General features: G+C 34.7%; 1 protein-coding gene across 36 annotated transcripts in view; it reads left to right on the top strand.

Moving 5' to 3' along the window:
• Window positions 1–17316, top strand: part of adgrl2.L (adhesion G protein-coupled receptor L2 L homeolog) — a 122268-nt gene that overhangs the window by 98856 nt on the left and 6096 nt on the right. For 17 of the 36 annotated variants that reach the window (XR_005966995.1, XR_005966994.1, XM_041590300.1 and 14 more), the window contains 13 exons: window positions 2637–2820; window positions 3867–3989; window positions 4271–4476; window positions 5236–5409; window positions 5523–5732; window positions 6827–7047; window positions 8130–8196; window positions 11245–11336; window positions 12512–12556; window positions 13054–13080; window positions 14503–14671; window positions 16467–16595; window positions 16997–17093. Coding sequence is in view for 34 of the 36 variants with exons in the window: in XM_041590300.1 (XP_041446234.1) it covers window positions 2637–2820; window positions 3867–3989; window positions 4271–4476; window positions 5236–5409; window positions 5523–5732; window positions 6827–7047; window positions 8130–8196; window positions 11245–11336; window positions 12512–12556; window positions 13054–13080; window positions 14503–14671; window positions 16467–16595; window positions 16997–17093 (1744 nt within the window). In the remaining 2 variants the exon portion in view is untranslated. The remainder of the gene's footprint in view (window positions 1–2636; window positions 2821–3866; window positions 3990–4270; window positions 4477–5235; window positions 5410–5522; window positions 5733–6826; window positions 7048–8129; window positions 8197–11244; window positions 11337–12511; window positions 12557–13053; window positions 13081–14502; window positions 14672–16466; window positions 16596–16996; window positions 17094–17316) is intronic. The other 19 variants (XM_041590308.1, XM_041590311.1, XM_018258161.2 and 16 more) reach the window with 2 other exon arrangements.

Here is a 17316-nt window from a genome sequence, read left to right as displayed (position 1 = left end):
ATTGTGGCAATGTGTTTCCCCTACAAAAAGATGTTGGGCCTCACAAAGGCTGTAATTTCAATCTAATTTATGGTCCCTGTATCAAAGACTGTGGGCTCTGTTTATATGCATGTGTAAGTCACTTACAAACGGTTGCAGGCTGAAATCACACCAATGATTTTTGTAACCGCCAAATACACTGAAATAGATTCATGTCCTTATGGGATAACTATGGTTTGTCCAATTAAATTCTTACAGTTCAGATGTACTGGACTCATTTGGGTCACATTGTTACAGAATTAAATGATCCATGTGAAATAAGATGAAAATGATCTATAAACATGAAAATTATTTTATTGAATAATGTTTAATCAATATACAGACATTTGCACACCATAGTTACTGTCTGTGAGTGTTATTAAGGAAATAAATGTGTGCCTAAATGGTTGGTAACCAAGAATGATAGTTTGTAATGAACTTAAATTTTGGTTTCCCTTTGTAAACTGGAGTTGTCACCATATACTGTATGCTCATCCAAAGTGTTTATCTTTTTTTCTGGAGTGAATAATCCTCCTTATTGCCAATGCGTGCTGTTACCCTGGTAATCCTTTTGTACAAAAACAGCAGGGGGCCTAGTCTAGGGACCAGTGTGAAAAGGAGATACAGGAACATTTTAGTTAGTGTTCCTTTGTGCATATTAGCTTTATAATAGACAGGTAATGCAATTATACAATGTCTTAAAATATATTAAAATGCTGCTTATATTGGTTTCTCTATTCAGTAAACCTTTAGATATTTAGTTATAACTAGGTATATTGATAATTTAACTAGGATAGTAAGCATCTATCATCATAAGTAACAGCAGAAAACACTAGTATGTGACCCGTGTCATTTCCCAGTGGTGTCAGATTAGTTCCTAGGATAATACTAATAAACTGCTTAAAGCTACAACTCAAAAGATGACTTACACTATGTAAATGTAATAATTCCTGTCCTGGTGACAGAGCATTCATCTCCAATTTGTGATTCTTTGTGACTGATGAAGCTGGCCTCAGCAGACCAATTCTGTCTCACTCCAGTTAATGGCACCAGCGCTATCAGTAAGAGCATTTGACTATTCTAGTTTATTAGAAAAGCAAAAATCCGTTAATGCCACTTCGAAGTATCTTCTACCTGCTACGAAGATTGTGGCGACTAGCTATTCAGACAGAAAGAGGATATTAAGACGGATTAGGCTAATTAATTTTACTCTTACAAATGCTTTGCCCATTTTTTTTCACTTGTGCCCACAGTCTAGGATTCTTAAGAAGCATTTCTTTGCGTACCGAAAGCTATTTTCTTTCCCTGGGAATTAAGCAGTGGCCAAGTACTTTTCCTCATGCCTAAGGACACATTAGATATAGGAAATAAGAGATATGACAATTCAGTAATAAATACTTTATTGCCTAGTGCTCAAGTTTTAAATTATTAACAAACAAAGCATATGTTAAAGGGGATCTAAAGTCTGAAGTAAAGTGTGCTTATGTTGCTATTATAGTGCAAATAACAGTTGCTGTTTATGGCCAAATGTTTGCTCATTTCGCATTGGCCCATTTGCATCAACCTACGGCAATATGCTCTTATAATGAATAATAATGAAAGTATTTTGCAAAGTGGCTTAGTTTTCACAGTAGTTTTACTGCAAATAAGCTCAGTTTGTTTCTTACTTTAGATCCATGTTTACTGGTGATTGCATTGCTTGTTTGGTGTTGATAATTAGTTTAAAAAAATAAAAATAGTATGATGGTTTGCTTAGCTGTTCTGTAGTATAGCAATAAACAGTCCTTTCTGGTGCTTGTTCTTGTTGCATGAATTGCTGATTATTGTAGAGTCAAAATGCCCCATAAATTTGTCTGCTACAAAATCCAGGAACGTCCCTTATAAATCACTCATTGCACCATGTGCAGGTTACAAAATGTCATGGAAGGTGACATTTGTAATGATGGATTCACTAGATCATAGCCTTACACTTCTCTATTTATCAAATAAAGGAAATACATTAGTAATTAGTGTAGATAACCTTTGAACCTGACCACCTGTGTACCACAAGTGAAATAATGAGTAAGGAAACTTCATGAACTAATGTTAATCATCTTGTTCTAAACATTTTGGCACAAGTACAAGTCATTTTTTAATATATATTACATGCATATTTCTGTGTGCATATTACAATTGGAAGAAATGAAATATTATTTGTGCCTAATAAACTGTGCCCTCATACAGTATTTTTAAGGGAAACAGTACTTTTCGCGCACACACACACACACACACACCAACACAACCAATTCCATAGTTTTCCCTTTAGTGTTATATTTGTGTCCTTGAATTATTGTGATCTGCAAATAGGTTATTTGTTTTAATTTTACGCTTGCTGGGTTAATTTATTTCAGCTGCATGTGTCTCATTCATTTCAAGTATGCACTTTTTTCTTGTTGTGATTGTTCTGTAAAATTTTAATGGTTTTCGAAATTCTGGCTCCCTCGCTACATAGCTTTAAACAACTCTTATTCTGGATTTCTATTAAGCATTTATCCCTAGATATAACCGAGAACTGAATCCAGCTGGTGAGATTATAAATAGTAATATACTAATGGTGAATTTTTTTTTTTTGTGTCTAGGCTATCGTTGACACAGTAGACAATCTGCTAAGATCTGACGCTCTGCAGTCTTGGAGGGACATGAATTCTTCTGAACAAGCTCATGCTGCAACAATGTTACTTGATACTTTAGAAGAGGGGGCTTTTGTTTTGGCTGACAATCTTGCAGAGCCAACACGTGTCTCCATGCCCACTGAAAATATTAGTAAGTAATATTAATCAAGGATTAAAAAAACAAAAAACAAAGTGTAGGTATGAAATCCCTTCTATGGAATCCTTGGACCCTAGCTTCATCATAAAAGGATGTGTTCTTGGAATATTGCACCTTTTGATCAGACTGTAGTTTGAGCTGAATTTACCAACCTGTATGTCATGTTAACTAGTTATTGTTTTATATTTATTAGCTGTTTGAGTGCCAGAGCCAGGCTAGTTAGCACACAATGCCACCCCCCCCCCCAGTGGTGCAACCACACCATTACCCTCTGTAACGGTAGACTCATATTAACATAATCTGGCAGAGAGAGGAGAGACTGTTCATTGCTGTTGGAGAAAAACACTGCAACAAAGTATTTTTTTAAAAAAAACATTTTATAACCAGCATCTAAGCAAATGCCCTCTTTTATGTTCCACTATATTAAGTGCCTTGCAAAGTATTCAATCCATCATTTTACTACATAACAAATCATACACTAAAATGTTCATAGATATTTTAACTTAACGGTACTAAAACTGAAAAAAAAATATCTTCAGAAAAAAATAAAATATGCTCTTTCCATATTCATTTTAATACTTAATATTATGCAGACACCTTTTGCAGCAAGGACAACTTTGGGGGGTTATTATGCAGCTTTTGCAAATTATTCATATATAGCTGTTATAGTTACATATAAACAGTGTGCATATATGTATATGTGTTTGTATGTCTATATGAATGATCCAGATCCAGCATAGGATTTGTAGAAAATGAAAGATAAGTAAAACTGTTCAACTGTGAAATAAAGTGATTTTGTAACACTTGGTAAAATGACCCAAAATAGATGTTTCTTGTAATGTAAAGCCATTAAACAGATCTGCTGTAGGCTCTCATTCAAATGTCTTTCACATAACTAAAGCACAGCTCTCTATTAACAAGAGGTTTAACAGAACAGTTCCACTGTTTCAGTTGCACATGTTTAAGAGACATAATGCTGGTATTGTAACACCACTACATTTTACCTCCTCTTTACCCCCTCTTTCTTGTTCTCTGACAAGTTCTAGAGGTTGCTGTGCTCAGTACAGAGGGCCAGGTGCAAGAGTTGAAATTTCCTCAGGGCAGTAAAGGAGGGAATTTGATCCAGCTTTCTGCAAACACCGTCAAACAGAACAGCAGGAATGGTGAGTCATTGGGCACATGTTGTCTATGTCTTTGTTAGGCCTACCAGATCTGTAACCCTAGGATTTTGATTGTTTAATAGTAATTGCATACAATTTTCGGAACTGTAGAAACATCTGGACAACAGCTCTAATTTCTAGTGTGCTTTCATTAATGAGATAATGTAGCCATCATACTATAATTCTTACGATTGTCCTGTGTTTTTTTTCAAATTTAATTGTTTTAAATTAAATTATTATTATTTTTTTTATAAGAATGTGGTTTTTGTTCTCTATTGTGCCAGGTCTCGCAAAGTTGGTGTTCATTCTTTACAAAAGTCTGGGCCAGTTTCTAAGCACTGAAAATGCAACTATAAAACTAGGAGCAGATTTGGCTGGTCGGAACACGACAATTGCAGTAAACTCCCATGTTATTGCAGCTTCAATAAACAAAGAGTCCAGCCGCGTGTATCTAACGGATCCAGTGTTTTTTACCCTGGAACACACTGATGTGAGTTAAACTATTGAATTAATGGGGAGGACATAAAATCTGTAAATAAAGGAGGGGGGTGGGAGAGAAGAAAAGTTTTCATTAGAATTTTAAATGCTCTGCTAGGTCAGATTGAAAGTTTATTTGAGTCAATGAACATAAAATTAAATGAACCTGGTTCAGTGATTATTAGAACTTAAGTGTATTCTTAATGAAAGCTAATTCAGTAATCAACATAAAATGTAAATGAGTCGAATTCATTTGCGAGTGAAAATTAACTCTTGCCTTAGCAACTAGGGCATCCATATTTAAACTATCACTCTATGTAAATTAGAGATGCCAAGAAGAATATTAACTATTTCAATTACCTCACTTTGAAATTCCCGTACAAAAGAATTGGTCTTCTTATGTGTGTTTTAGAAGTGTTACCATCTTAAGAAAACAACAAGGAAACTTTTCCTTACTCATGTTTTTCTTCTGTTTGAATCAACAGACAGCTTGTGTTAATATCCTCAGCACACTGCATTATAATTTCAGTGACTCACCTTGCATTTATCAAGTGTAATGCTAGTACTTATTTCTTACCATGCTCTGATAGCCCTTCAAAGTATGTTCATAGTTTTCTCTGGACTGTGTGTTGTATCAAACTCAACAATTGTGTGAAAATTATTTTAAATAAGTTTTGCTCAATAGAGATACATGTGATTATTTGTTTGATAACTTTAAAGTCTATCTTTTTAATAATTTAACAAGCATGTTTTTCATTCTTGTCTTTTTCAGCCAAACAATTATTTTAACGCCAACTGTTCTTTCTGGAATTACTCAGAGAGGACTATGATGGGATATTGGTCCACTCAGGGTTGCAGACTGGTTGAAACAAACAAAACTCACACAACGTGTGCCTGTAGCCACCTGACAAATTTTGCTATACTGATGGCCCACAGAGAAATTGTGGTGAGTAATCTTACTTGGCTATTAAAAAACAAAAACACATGTCAAATCATGTTTTCAGTGCAACAGAAATGGCAGTATATTGTAGTTTATTAAGCTTCTTTTTCCTCCCCCAGTACAATAATAATGTTCAGGAACTGCTTCTCACTGTCATCACTTGGGTTGGAATCGTCATCTCTCTAGTCTGCCTGGCTATCTGCATCTTTACGTTCTGCTTTTTCCGTGGTCTACAGAGTGATCGCAATACAATTCATAAGAATCTTTGCATCAACCTTTTTGTGGCAGAATTCCTTTTCCTAATAGGCATTGATAAAACAGACTATGAGGTAAGACTTCTGACCCCATTTCGAGCCGTTATATCTAATTATCTGTCTGTAATGATTCATATACAGGGATATATCATGTATTTTTACATAAAATAACTGTAGTCTCATTTGTGTGATCCACATTTTATTTTAGAAGCAGATTCATATATGAGCATGAATTTTTATTTAACTTTTTTTTCACCAGTAAAAATTCAAGTAGTTTGTGAAAAAAATCTAATTCTTTCAGTATCGAGTTCAAGGTGTTTTCCAACACTTTTTGGTGGGAAAAAAAGTATTAAAGGGGTTGTTCACCTTTGAATCAACTGTTAGTATGATGTAGAGAGTGATTTTCTGAGACAATTTGCAATTGGTTTTCATTTGTTATTATTTGTGGTTTTTTTTAGCTATTTCGCTTTTTATTCAACAGTTCTCCAGATTGCTATTACAGCAATCAGGTTGCTAGGGTCCACACTACCCTATTAACCATGCACTGATTTGAATAAGAGACTGAAATATGAAAAGGAGAAGCCTGAATAGAAAGATGAGTAATAAAAGTAGCAATAACAATACATTTGTATCTTTGCAGAGAATTTGTTTTTAGATGGGGTCAGTGACCCCCGTTTGAAAGCTAGAAAGATTAAGACAAAAAAGGCAAATAATTCAAAAACTATAAAAAAAAAAAAAATTAATAATGAAGACCAATTGAAAAATTGACTAGAATTTGCCAGTCTACAACATACTAAAAGTTAACTGAAAGGTGAACCACCCCTTTAATGAGAGACATTGTGGGTCATCCTGGACTCATGATTATCGCCTAAAAATGTACCAGTTCAAACGGTTATCAGTGGGAAGCCCAGAATCCACGGTGGGGGGGGGGTTGCAATGTGAGCTTTTAGGGAGTAGGGAAGTTCAGATAGTGTTTCTGCAACCTTTCTACATAAGCCAAACTGAATGAGCTTATGTCAAAAGGCTGTATATATTTCCTTTAAATCGGAAGCACCCCAGATGAAATAATGTCACTCACTTTTAGCCCAAATTTCCCTCTCTCTTCATAAAATACTCATATATAGATAAACACTAATATTCCAATGTTCTTTATATCACCCTTTATCTAGATTGCTTGCCCAATATTTGCGGGCCTTCTTCACTTTTTCTTTCTTGCTGCATTTGCCTGGATGTGCCTGGAAGGTGTGCAGCTTTATCTCATGCTAGTGGAAGTATTTGAGAGTGAATATTCAAGAAAGAAGTATTATTATGTGGCCGGTTACCTCTTTCCTGCAACAGTCGTTGGTGTATCGGCTGCTATAGACTACAAAAGCTATGGAACTGAAAAAGCGTAAGTAATTGCAATTGAGCTTTGTATCAGAGCAAGTCATTTTTTCTAGCTCTTGTTAGCCAGTAAATGTTACAGACTTGACAAAAGTGCTCTGAAGACATTATTAGCAAGTCACAAAGTTATGCTCAGGCTGTAATCATCTCTGAAATACTGGCTGTGAAAAATTAACATATTAAGAAAGACTTTAAAAAGAAAGTGCGTCTCGTCTCTGCTTAAACTTTATGACTTTACATTTAATGATTAATCCAGGGTCATACCCTTTTGCGTCTTTTTTTTCTTTTCCCCTTTCTCATTTTAGATTTGTTAATTCTGTGTCCACTGATTTTTTGCAGTGGTTTGTGGAACAGTTAATATTAACCAACAATAAAATCCTTATGTATATGTTTATGGAAGTAATTTGTTATACTGGCATTGACGATTGCATCCCGTAGTGACAGGAACTGAAGCCCAGAATGTATTACTGGCAGCAGTATTAATATGAAGGGAAAATATATTGAATTTCTTCATAGTGTGAAAATAGACAAACCACTCCATGAAGTCCAGCCCGATAGGTTTATGCTTCATTTAGTCTAGTAAAATATGTTTTATTTTTAAATGCGCCTTAAGTCTCACCTGGGCATTTTTTCCTATCCTGCTGTTTTACAGTACAATATGACAGCTGAACGTTTTATATGTGTTACATTCCACTGAGACGCCTACTTTGCATATGTTATAAAGATAAAAGGCCAAACTTGAAGATTACATAAAATAGTCTGGTAATGTTAAAAAAAAAAAACAGGCTGGTTCCAGAGATCAGAGCTCTCCTGCTATAGTCAGAAGCTATTTTAAATAAGTATATGTATCAAATTAACTGAGTATTAATATATTAAATTACCTGATGAGATCAGATGGATAGACTGATTGAATAGCAGTATTACTATTTAACATTCTGAAATACCTTAGTCTTTTTATAACTGTAGGGTTATAGTTCCAAGTGATCTAATGTTTTCCAGATGGGGGTCAATTTTTTATTTTGTTTTTATCCAACAGAAATGTATCTCTATAAAATCGTTTAACTACATTTCTTCTCCTCCTAAAAAAAGGTGCTGGTTGAGAATAGATAACAATTTCATTTGGAGTTTCATTGGTCCAGTCACTTTCATTATTTTGGTAAGCGCTTTGTTTCTTTATTGTAATCATAGACTTTGTTAATTGAGAATCAGATTTATTTTCTTAACAGAATAGTTATGTTTGTAAACATCACCAACTTAATTAAAATAATGACTAATGAATTTCTGGGAGGTGTTTTAGTTAAAGGTTTTTCTCTCTAATACCTTTCTGCAGTTTAGCGAAGACCAGGCATTTGCGCTGCCTAGTTAGTAACCCCCTAGTTTTCAGTGAATGCAAGTGGGGTGTTATAGAATACAGTACAATGTATTCTCTTTTTTTGTCTTTGCTATTTTTAACCTGTAGTCTTAGTTATTAAGATGGAATCTTCTGGACTACATACACATATGTACTTCAATATCACTGTCACTGTCAATATGCCTTCATTGTGCATTTTGTTAGGCTGCACCTGGGAAACAACACAGTGAGTGTGGCTGCTTTACACTCACTTTATCTTCTTTTACTTTATTTTAGCCAACTTTATTTTAAGTCCTTAATACATGAAAATGTGCCTGAGGCTTCTATCTATTTAAACACTACTCATCATTGTTGGGTCACTACCTTCTTTCGTGGCTTTTGATTTTCTTTATAACCAGGTCAATAGAAGAGCAGAAGTACAGGACACACACTTATATTGGCCATATTTAGTTGCAATCCAGTATTATTTGCAGGCCATGACATTATTATCCTGTTGCAAAATTGTTAAGGCTGCAAAGTGAAGGGCCGTTGGGAGCTGTATTCCCAATTTCAAAAATGAAACAGCAGGTAGCAATCATAGCACTGTTCCTTAGAGTGATTCTTCTATTGAAATTGCTTTGCCCTCTAATCGTCCCACAAGTAAAAGAAGAGTAGAGGTTCAAAACATTATCTATCTTCTCTTCTTACATGAACAGTCTTTCTCTAAGCATATTTCATGTGTCATTGTCTCCCCAAAGCTTCAGATATTTCTTGTTTTTGGTGTCGTATTTGTCTTCTTAAGAAATTAGGGCTTTAAAATACTTTACCTTACTTTGTAATATGTATTATAGAGTAATTTTTTAAAGGATAACTAAAACCTAAAATCTATGGGCCATTAACAATAAATTTCTTTTCTTAAAAGATTGTCATGATTTTTATGCTGTAGTTTTTGTTTCCAAATGACACTGTGTAGATTGCAAATTGTTCATTCTACCATTTCAATTTGTATTCTTGAACCAATAAATGTATTTTTGTTAGTTGTAATATTTGTGTGTAGCAGCAATCTTAGGTGATTGTGCCTAATCCTGTGCTTTTAGAAAGAGCCATGCACTGCACAATGCAACTACTTTCAGATAAGCTATTGTTTCTTCTTCTAGAGGAGTCCTGGCCAAACTTGGGTGTTTTCCATTGCTTTTTTGATATCTATAAATCAAAATACAATGCAGGTGTCAGGGAGCTGTTATATTGTTCATAGGCTGCTAGGGGGAGGGAGTATTATCACTCCAACTTTCAGTGCAGCAGCTATCAGAGCACAAGAGGGGCAGACCTGAAGGAATATACATCACAGGGAATAGGCCCTGATTATGGTTTATTGTACACAATCTTAAGAGCCATTTAGCCATGACTTGAATAAAAAAATTCATTTTGGTCTACAATATTTTTGGAACGCTTATATCAAAACTGTGCGTCTCACGCCTCATTCTAAAAAGAGCAGTTGTATATAGATGTCCATTTCATATAGTACGGTGCACCGTTTTTAGCTTTTTCACTCATTATTATTTAATAAGTGTAAATCATGCAGTGCACTCAAGTTTTAAGGAAGGCCCATCTTTTCAAGTCCTATGACGTTATATGTCTGTGAGAGAAACCATGTTAAAAATGTGCCCTGGGAACCCATTAGTATGCCTGAAATACTTTAATGAAAGCTTAGATCATGACACGTCAAGAGCTGTTCTTTTCATTTGGACAGATCCATCTGCATCTTCAATTATTCATCCAGTTCACAAAGAGTTCAAACCCATGCACTCATTTAGAAACCTTCTGTAGAGAACCACCTCTCTGCCTGTTCTTCCAGGGAGAAATGGACTTCTGCATGGCTAACTGCAAACATCAAGAAAAACATGTGCAGTTTTTAGAACTGCATTCTCACCATGTAATAAATGCCCTTGAGACTGAATTAGGGTTGGGACATGTGCAGTTTAGCTAGGTTACTTTCGAGGGGTGTTTTTGTTCTTCTGTCTCATCATATCCATGTCAACACTGCAGGCTGTACTGAATAAATGTTTCAAATGCAAAGTTCAAGCAGACATGATTCAATTGAGCAGGATAAAAATAGCTTGCAATGTATGTGGCTATAGGATAACAATATGGAATATTGTTCCTTAAATTTTAGGCTACTCTGTAAGAGCACAGTTTAAAAGAAATGGTAAAGAATAGTGTTGTACCACTGTTTTCATTTATTTGATTTATTAAGAATTCACTTGCCAAAGATTTAACTGAACAGACTATTCCTGATAGCAGTCTTTCTTAAACTTGACTAGCAGGTAATACAATTTCTAGTGTTTAAGAATATTTTCAATATGAGCTTGGTTTGTGGGATCAAGAGGTTTACTTTGAGATGAAAGCTGATGACACTTGTGAAACTTAATTTCCAAATATTGGAATATTGCCACAGATTCTCAGTTAGATTAATATAGTGGCTTTGATTGGGCCATTTCTGGAAATTCGCCTGTTCTTGAGCCTTTGGCCTTGTGTTTGGGATAATTGAATCACTCATTATTGTGTTTAATTAAGTTTTACTTAAGTATTGCCAACATTTTGTATTCTTTCTTCCTTCTTTTAACAAAGCATCCCCAGAGTTCACCGGGTTTACACTAGAAATTTAAAAATACCCTGTTCCTTTGGAATACTTTAGTTTACACAACACTTTCCTGAGCCTTTGCTCCTTTTTTCTAAAAGTGCAAATTAATATACATTAGGTTATGAGTTTTGACACTGTTTAAAGCATATAAACGAACTTTCCTTATTTTAAATACATTTTCTTTCCATGAGATATATATAGATGACTTTGCATAAATTATTTTACTCTTGCAGCTCAACCTTGTTTTCCTTGTGATAACGTTGTGCAAAATGGTGAAGCATTCCAGCACACTGAAGCCAGATTCCAGTCGATTAGAAAACATTAAGTAAGTGATTTGGAGGTATCAATAATTTTCTAGTTTGATTATTTGTTGTAATATGTTTGGTGTATATGAAAGAAATTAGAACTGCCGCTCATCAAGATGCAACCACAATTTATATTACACTAGAAAAATGGCAATTTCATTTGCATTTAAAATGATGCTCTCGTCCACAAGGCTGATATGATTCTTAGGTTTATTTTGTTAAATTGCAGTGATCTAGGTAATGAGAATAGTTTACTCTTATAATTCTGCTGTTCAGTGAGACTTTTTTCCTATTGCAAGTTACTATTATTAGCTTTCACATTATCCATTGTAGTCTAAACTAAATAAATATTTGCTTAAACTCAGATGCTAAATTAAATCTGTGTATTCACTTTTATAACTCTATACATCTAAAAAAAACTATTTTCTTTGTATTGATTTTGAGTAATTATCAGTTTTTTGTTTACCTCACAACTGTTTTTAACGTACCTGGGAACTTTTGTCTGATCCAAAGGATCTACAGTTTAACAGCAAATGCTCGGTCTCTGGGAACAGAAAGGCCTTTGTCATATGTGGTGATTTGTCATTTAGCTTTTCCCTGTGTTGAATGCCAAAAATAGTATCCCAGCAGGCCTGGGAAATGTAAGAGTTTAAAAAACACATTCATATTGTGCTGGCAAATATCTTTCGAGTATGCTGCTGTCTAGATTTGGGATTCATGCTGCCATGTATATCCTAAGCCTTATGTTTTATAGTTCTTGAATAGACTAGTGATTCTTTGTATTTGTTGTTGCTTTTGTTTGTCTTGGGGAAAAACATTTGGCATCACATTCATAGGCTAGGATTCTCAGAAAGGCCCTTTACTCCATACTAACCATCCTTCCACTGATGACCCAAGTTGTATGAAAATGCTTTACAACCTTTGCCCTAGGACTGGATAACTACTCTTCTTGTCTAATAATTCACTGGAGTTCCCAAATGTTTAGCCTGTATTAAACAGACTTATGTATATAAGCAGAGCGAGCTAAATATTTTTCGTTACTGTTCAAAAATTAAAGTAAAAACAAGTTTTATATTTGAGTTAGGACATATTATTTTGTTTCAACATCACTGCATGTTGCATGATAGAAGAGAGCTTATTCTGGCATCTATTTTTCTCTCTCTTTCCTTTTTCTTCGTCTCTTTATCCACACCAGTAATTACCGTGTTTGTGATGGCTACTATAATACGGACTTACCTGGGTAAGGAGAACCCTTAACTTCACAATTTCAGCATGACTTACTCTTTTCCCTGGCATCTAGATTTAAAATACAGGTATGGGATCAGTTATCCGGAAACCCGTTATCCAGAAAATTCTGAATTAAAAGGCCGTCTCTTATAGACTCAAATATTTTCCTTTTTCTCTGTAATAATAAAACAGTACCTTGTACTTGATCCAACCTAAAATATAATTAATCCTTATTGGAAGAAAAACCAGCCTATTGGGTTTATTTAATCTTTACATGATTTTCTAGTATCCTTAAGGTATGAAGATCCAAATTATGGAAAGACCTGTTATCCGGAAAGCCCCAGGTCTCGACCATTCTGGATAATAGGTCCCATTCCTGTAGTAAATATATGTTAAAATGAATAGCTGTATTTAATTCAGTTCCCCCATTTGAAATTAATTTGCATTTATTAATCCCCTTTTTTAATTTCTCTAACAATTTCATCTTTTTCTGCTTATAATGCTTTCTAGATATGAAGATAATAAACCTTTTATCAAGTAAGACCATTAGTTAGATGTGGAATGCCCTCTATCAGATTTTCTGCATCCTCCATTCATTTGTTGGTTTAGTTCATCAGCATCCTCATTTTATTTAGATGTTTCTCATGTATAGCATTTTTGCTTCTAAGATTTACCATATTAAGCTGGTCATACATGGTGAGTTGTGGGTGGCTTATCCAAACATATTTCTCGATCAAATTTGTACAAACAGATATTGATATTGCAGGATGGAAAATCTGGTCAGCCTGTCACCATATTATTCCATTTATACAGTGGCCCGGATCCTTGGGGTAATCTTCTGTCTTTCTTTGGGCCAAATCACTGAATCTGTCCAATTGTTTTGCACCACTTGTAAGTGACCTTATCTTTAGATATTGTTTTGCACTCAGGCCTACAATTTGTCTCACCTTGAATTCACCAGCATTAATTGCTTAAGGTTCTCCATTCATTTCAGCTTTTGTGAAGAGACATCATGGATATAAAAAATAAATGCATAACTCTGTGGTTGTGTGTAGCATTTTTGTCTGCAGTTATGAATCGCCATATAAACTTTGTCTCGCTGTGGAATTAAATTACACATTGGTTTCTAATTTATATATATATATATATATATATATATATATATATATATATATACACACACACACACATATATACATATATATATATATATGTGTGTGTGTGTTATTTTTACTTAGTATATTGAAATTATAAGAATGAATATAAGAAGAATATTTGCAATGGTTTACAAGTGCGCTTTGTCTTTAATACACCATGCTGTAATCCCCAGTAGCTATGTTATGGAAAAATGTAAAAACATCTACAGCTAATGGCACATGTGGTCAGTCAGAAAACATTAGTGGTCACTGCATGCTGCTTCAAGCAGACATAGTGAACTCAGATTTTCATATGAAGACTGAAATGTAGTCTGCCTGACAACATGGTGTTCTCTATAGGAAGAATATTTTTCTTCACTGACAGCTGGGAGGACGATTTTGACTGGGCACAGCAGCTGTCAAACCACTTTGTGTACCATAGGGCTAAAGCTGCAGGTCCTTTTCACTCCCTGCTGTTCCAATCGTTTGTGCACTCCACATGAACTGGTGGAATATCAGGAAGGCAGCCATGTTGGTTTGGCTTGTGTGACAATTTGGCAGAGATGGTACATGGTTGGCTCGAGTATGGCTGATTTAACATTGGCTTTCTCTATTTCTAAGCATTATGGGGTTGAGAGTAGTTATTTATAGTTTACATTCTATTTTTAATAAACTACATTCAGAATATTTTTTCTAATATTATTCTTGCAAATAAGGGTGATTAAGGGATAAAAAAAAAATCAATGCACTTCACTTCGTAAGGCTGTTTCTTGATATGTTTGAGGTTCTTTTAAGTTGTTGACCTTGTATTTTCTATTTTCAGATCTTGGGTTCTTGGAGCCTTCGCTCTTTTGTGTCTACTCGGCCTTACATGGTCTTTCGGCCTGCTGTTCGTCAATGAGGAAACTGTTGTGATGACATACCTCTTTACAGTCTTTAACGCTTTCCAGGGAATGTTTATTTTTATATTTCACTGTGCCCTTCAAAAGAAAGTAAGTTGATGAAAATGAATGACTTTGCATGGGCAAGTGTTTATGTTCCTTGAAAATGTTTATCAATTTATCACCCACTAGACACTCTGCATATGTGTGTTCAGTTGTGAGTTTGTCAAATGGCTGTTAAATAATGAGCTGTTAGCTTGCTTCATATAGGAGTATACATTTATTTAGACTGTTAAGGTTTTCCACACTTGTGTTTAAGTTTGGATTTCTCTCCCATGACTTTGATATTAAGTGGTGTTAGCAAGAATGATAATAGAGGACTAGTGAAGTGGAAAAGAGCCTGACCTGCAGCAGAAAAATTCTTTCCCTAAAACGATAAGTAAGATGTCATTTGAGGTATAAAAGTTTCATTGTCGCTCACTGGATATTCCCCTGCTCCTGTCTGCATATTTTATCTAGACTCTTTATTCTATTATTACTAGCCGGTCGCTAAATTGAATAGAAAAATAGAATTGTGAAAGGTAAAACTATTATGTTTCTGACTTGACGAGATGATAGCGCCTGTACTTCCATCCGTTTTGAGCAAGCTGTAATTTAGAAGTAATGACAGTGGGATGCACAATACAGACAGATAATGTACATTCCCCGCAATATAGAAACTAGGAAAACTAGAGGGTCCCAGAGGGTATCATTTGGATAGAACACTTTTGATTGATATTGTCCCAGCTTTCTGCTCTATTTTGTTGATACTTGAAGAGATTAGGATCCATTATTGTTCAAAACAAAATACTGTTGGTTCATGTTTTAATAGCTTGCAAAATTATGTAGCGCCATCCCTCTTCCTTAAGTTATAGATTAAAGCTGTGATGTTAGATATTAAAAAGATACAGTTTATACTGTATGCTGTCTGGAATTTTTTCTTTTAATGTACAGGCAAAAAGTCTAAATTAAGAGCTCCAGGCATATATGTGCATATTTTGGTTTAATGAAATAATGTTTGCAGTATTGTTTTCTTATGAGAGCATGTTGCCAGTTGTTTTGTAACTGTTAAGAAACTAGTAATTATTTGTACTGTATTTTATAAATCATGTGTAATATGATGCATTGTGTTCACTTTTGCACTGCGGAGCACCTTAATACTGGCACACGTGTGCAAAAGAGAATAAAGATATAGAGTCCAAGTATGTTTCAGAAAAATAAATATTTTATAAACAGATATGAGGATCACAGTAAACAGGCAGAGCATCTATCAGATCCAATATCTTGTTTTATGAATTGTATCTCCAGTTGGGCTATAGATTTAAGTCAATGAAAGCTCAGTGTCTTCCTTCTCCTCTAGCTAAGAGGGTTTCCTCATTTATAGAAATTAATTCATTGAATGCAGATGTGTAAACTAAGGGTTATTCACACCCTGGTTGCTTTGTTGCCCACGGGAAATCAGTTCCCTATAAGGCCAGCATAGCTGCTGATTGGTTTCAATCCAACAGTTCTGAGTGCCCTTGGCACCACTGCATAGCCTGGGAAAGGAGACAGCAGGAAGTGGAACAAATGGGCGGCGCTAGTAGGGGTTTTTCAATAAATCAACCTATTTTTTTTTACATAATATATCTTCTTTAACATGTCACTGTTTTATTGGCTGCTATAGAAAAAACATCAAACCAGTTTGATACAAATTTCTTCAAAATGAAATAATAAAAGGCACTCTTGGTTTTCATTATAATTCAAAAATGGTAATCGCTAGCCTATTTTAGAACTGTTACTTTTTTCCTTCTTTATTTCTTCCTTTCATGTTTTGATTTATTTGATTTTTAGAAAAACATTTTTAAACCTTTAATTTTGTATTTAGGTCCGGAAAGAATATAGCAAATGTTTCAGGCACTCGTACTGCTGTGGTGGTCTTCCAACAGAGAGCCCCCATAGTGCAGTAAAGGCGTCAACTGCAAGAACTAGTGCTCGATATTCCTCTGGCACTCAGGTAACAAAGAGGTTGACAGCGTTTTTAATTAACCTTATTTATAGCAACTCTACAGAGACACATTGAGTTCAGATGCACTAATTGTCTTCTCATTATAGTGATCTAGATGGCAAATACGTGTTTTCCCCCTACTTTTCATGGAATAGATTTAATTTTAAATATTTCCTCAAGGTTTTTCATTCACTTCCTTTATTTTTACTCTCTTGTAACATAAATCTTCGACACTCAGTCTCTGTGCCCAAGATTTTAATTGCATTTAATTTAATTGGAATTTCATAGATATTTTCTAAAAGAGCGAGTTGGTTTTCCACTGCCTATTTGTGTAGTGTGCCAGAAACTGCCACTTGTGCCTGCCTGTTATCCAAATCCTAATGATAATGCTTTGTGGCATTTACTAACAGAGCCGTATAAGAAGAATGTGGAATGACACTGTAAGAAAGCAGTCAGAATCTTCCTTTATCTCAGGTGACATAAACAGTACATCTACCCTTAATCAAGGTAATTAACTCCCATTGCTATTCCAGTTTTATGTACCTTTTATTTTTTAATGTTAATATTCCTAGCATTTCTGTCAAAAAAAAAAGGATTAAATAGTTACTTATAAGGTATAGGCACCACTTGCTTATTATATATATTTAAAAACCCAGAAAGTTATTTCTTAAGTTCATGGCAACACCCATTCTGTCATTGGTGAACTGGGAGTATTGGGTTTTTTGTATTA

This window comes from Xenopus laevis, chromosome 4L (genome assembly GCF_017654675.1).
Source record: "Xenopus laevis strain J_2021 chromosome 4L, Xenopus_laevis_v10.1, whole genome shotgun sequence".
NCBI lineage: Eukaryota > Metazoa > Chordata > Amphibia > Anura > Pipidae > Xenopus > Xenopus laevis.
The sequence above is the reverse complement of the archived record's forward strand: the minus strand, read 5'-3'. Positions and strand labels throughout refer to the sequence as shown.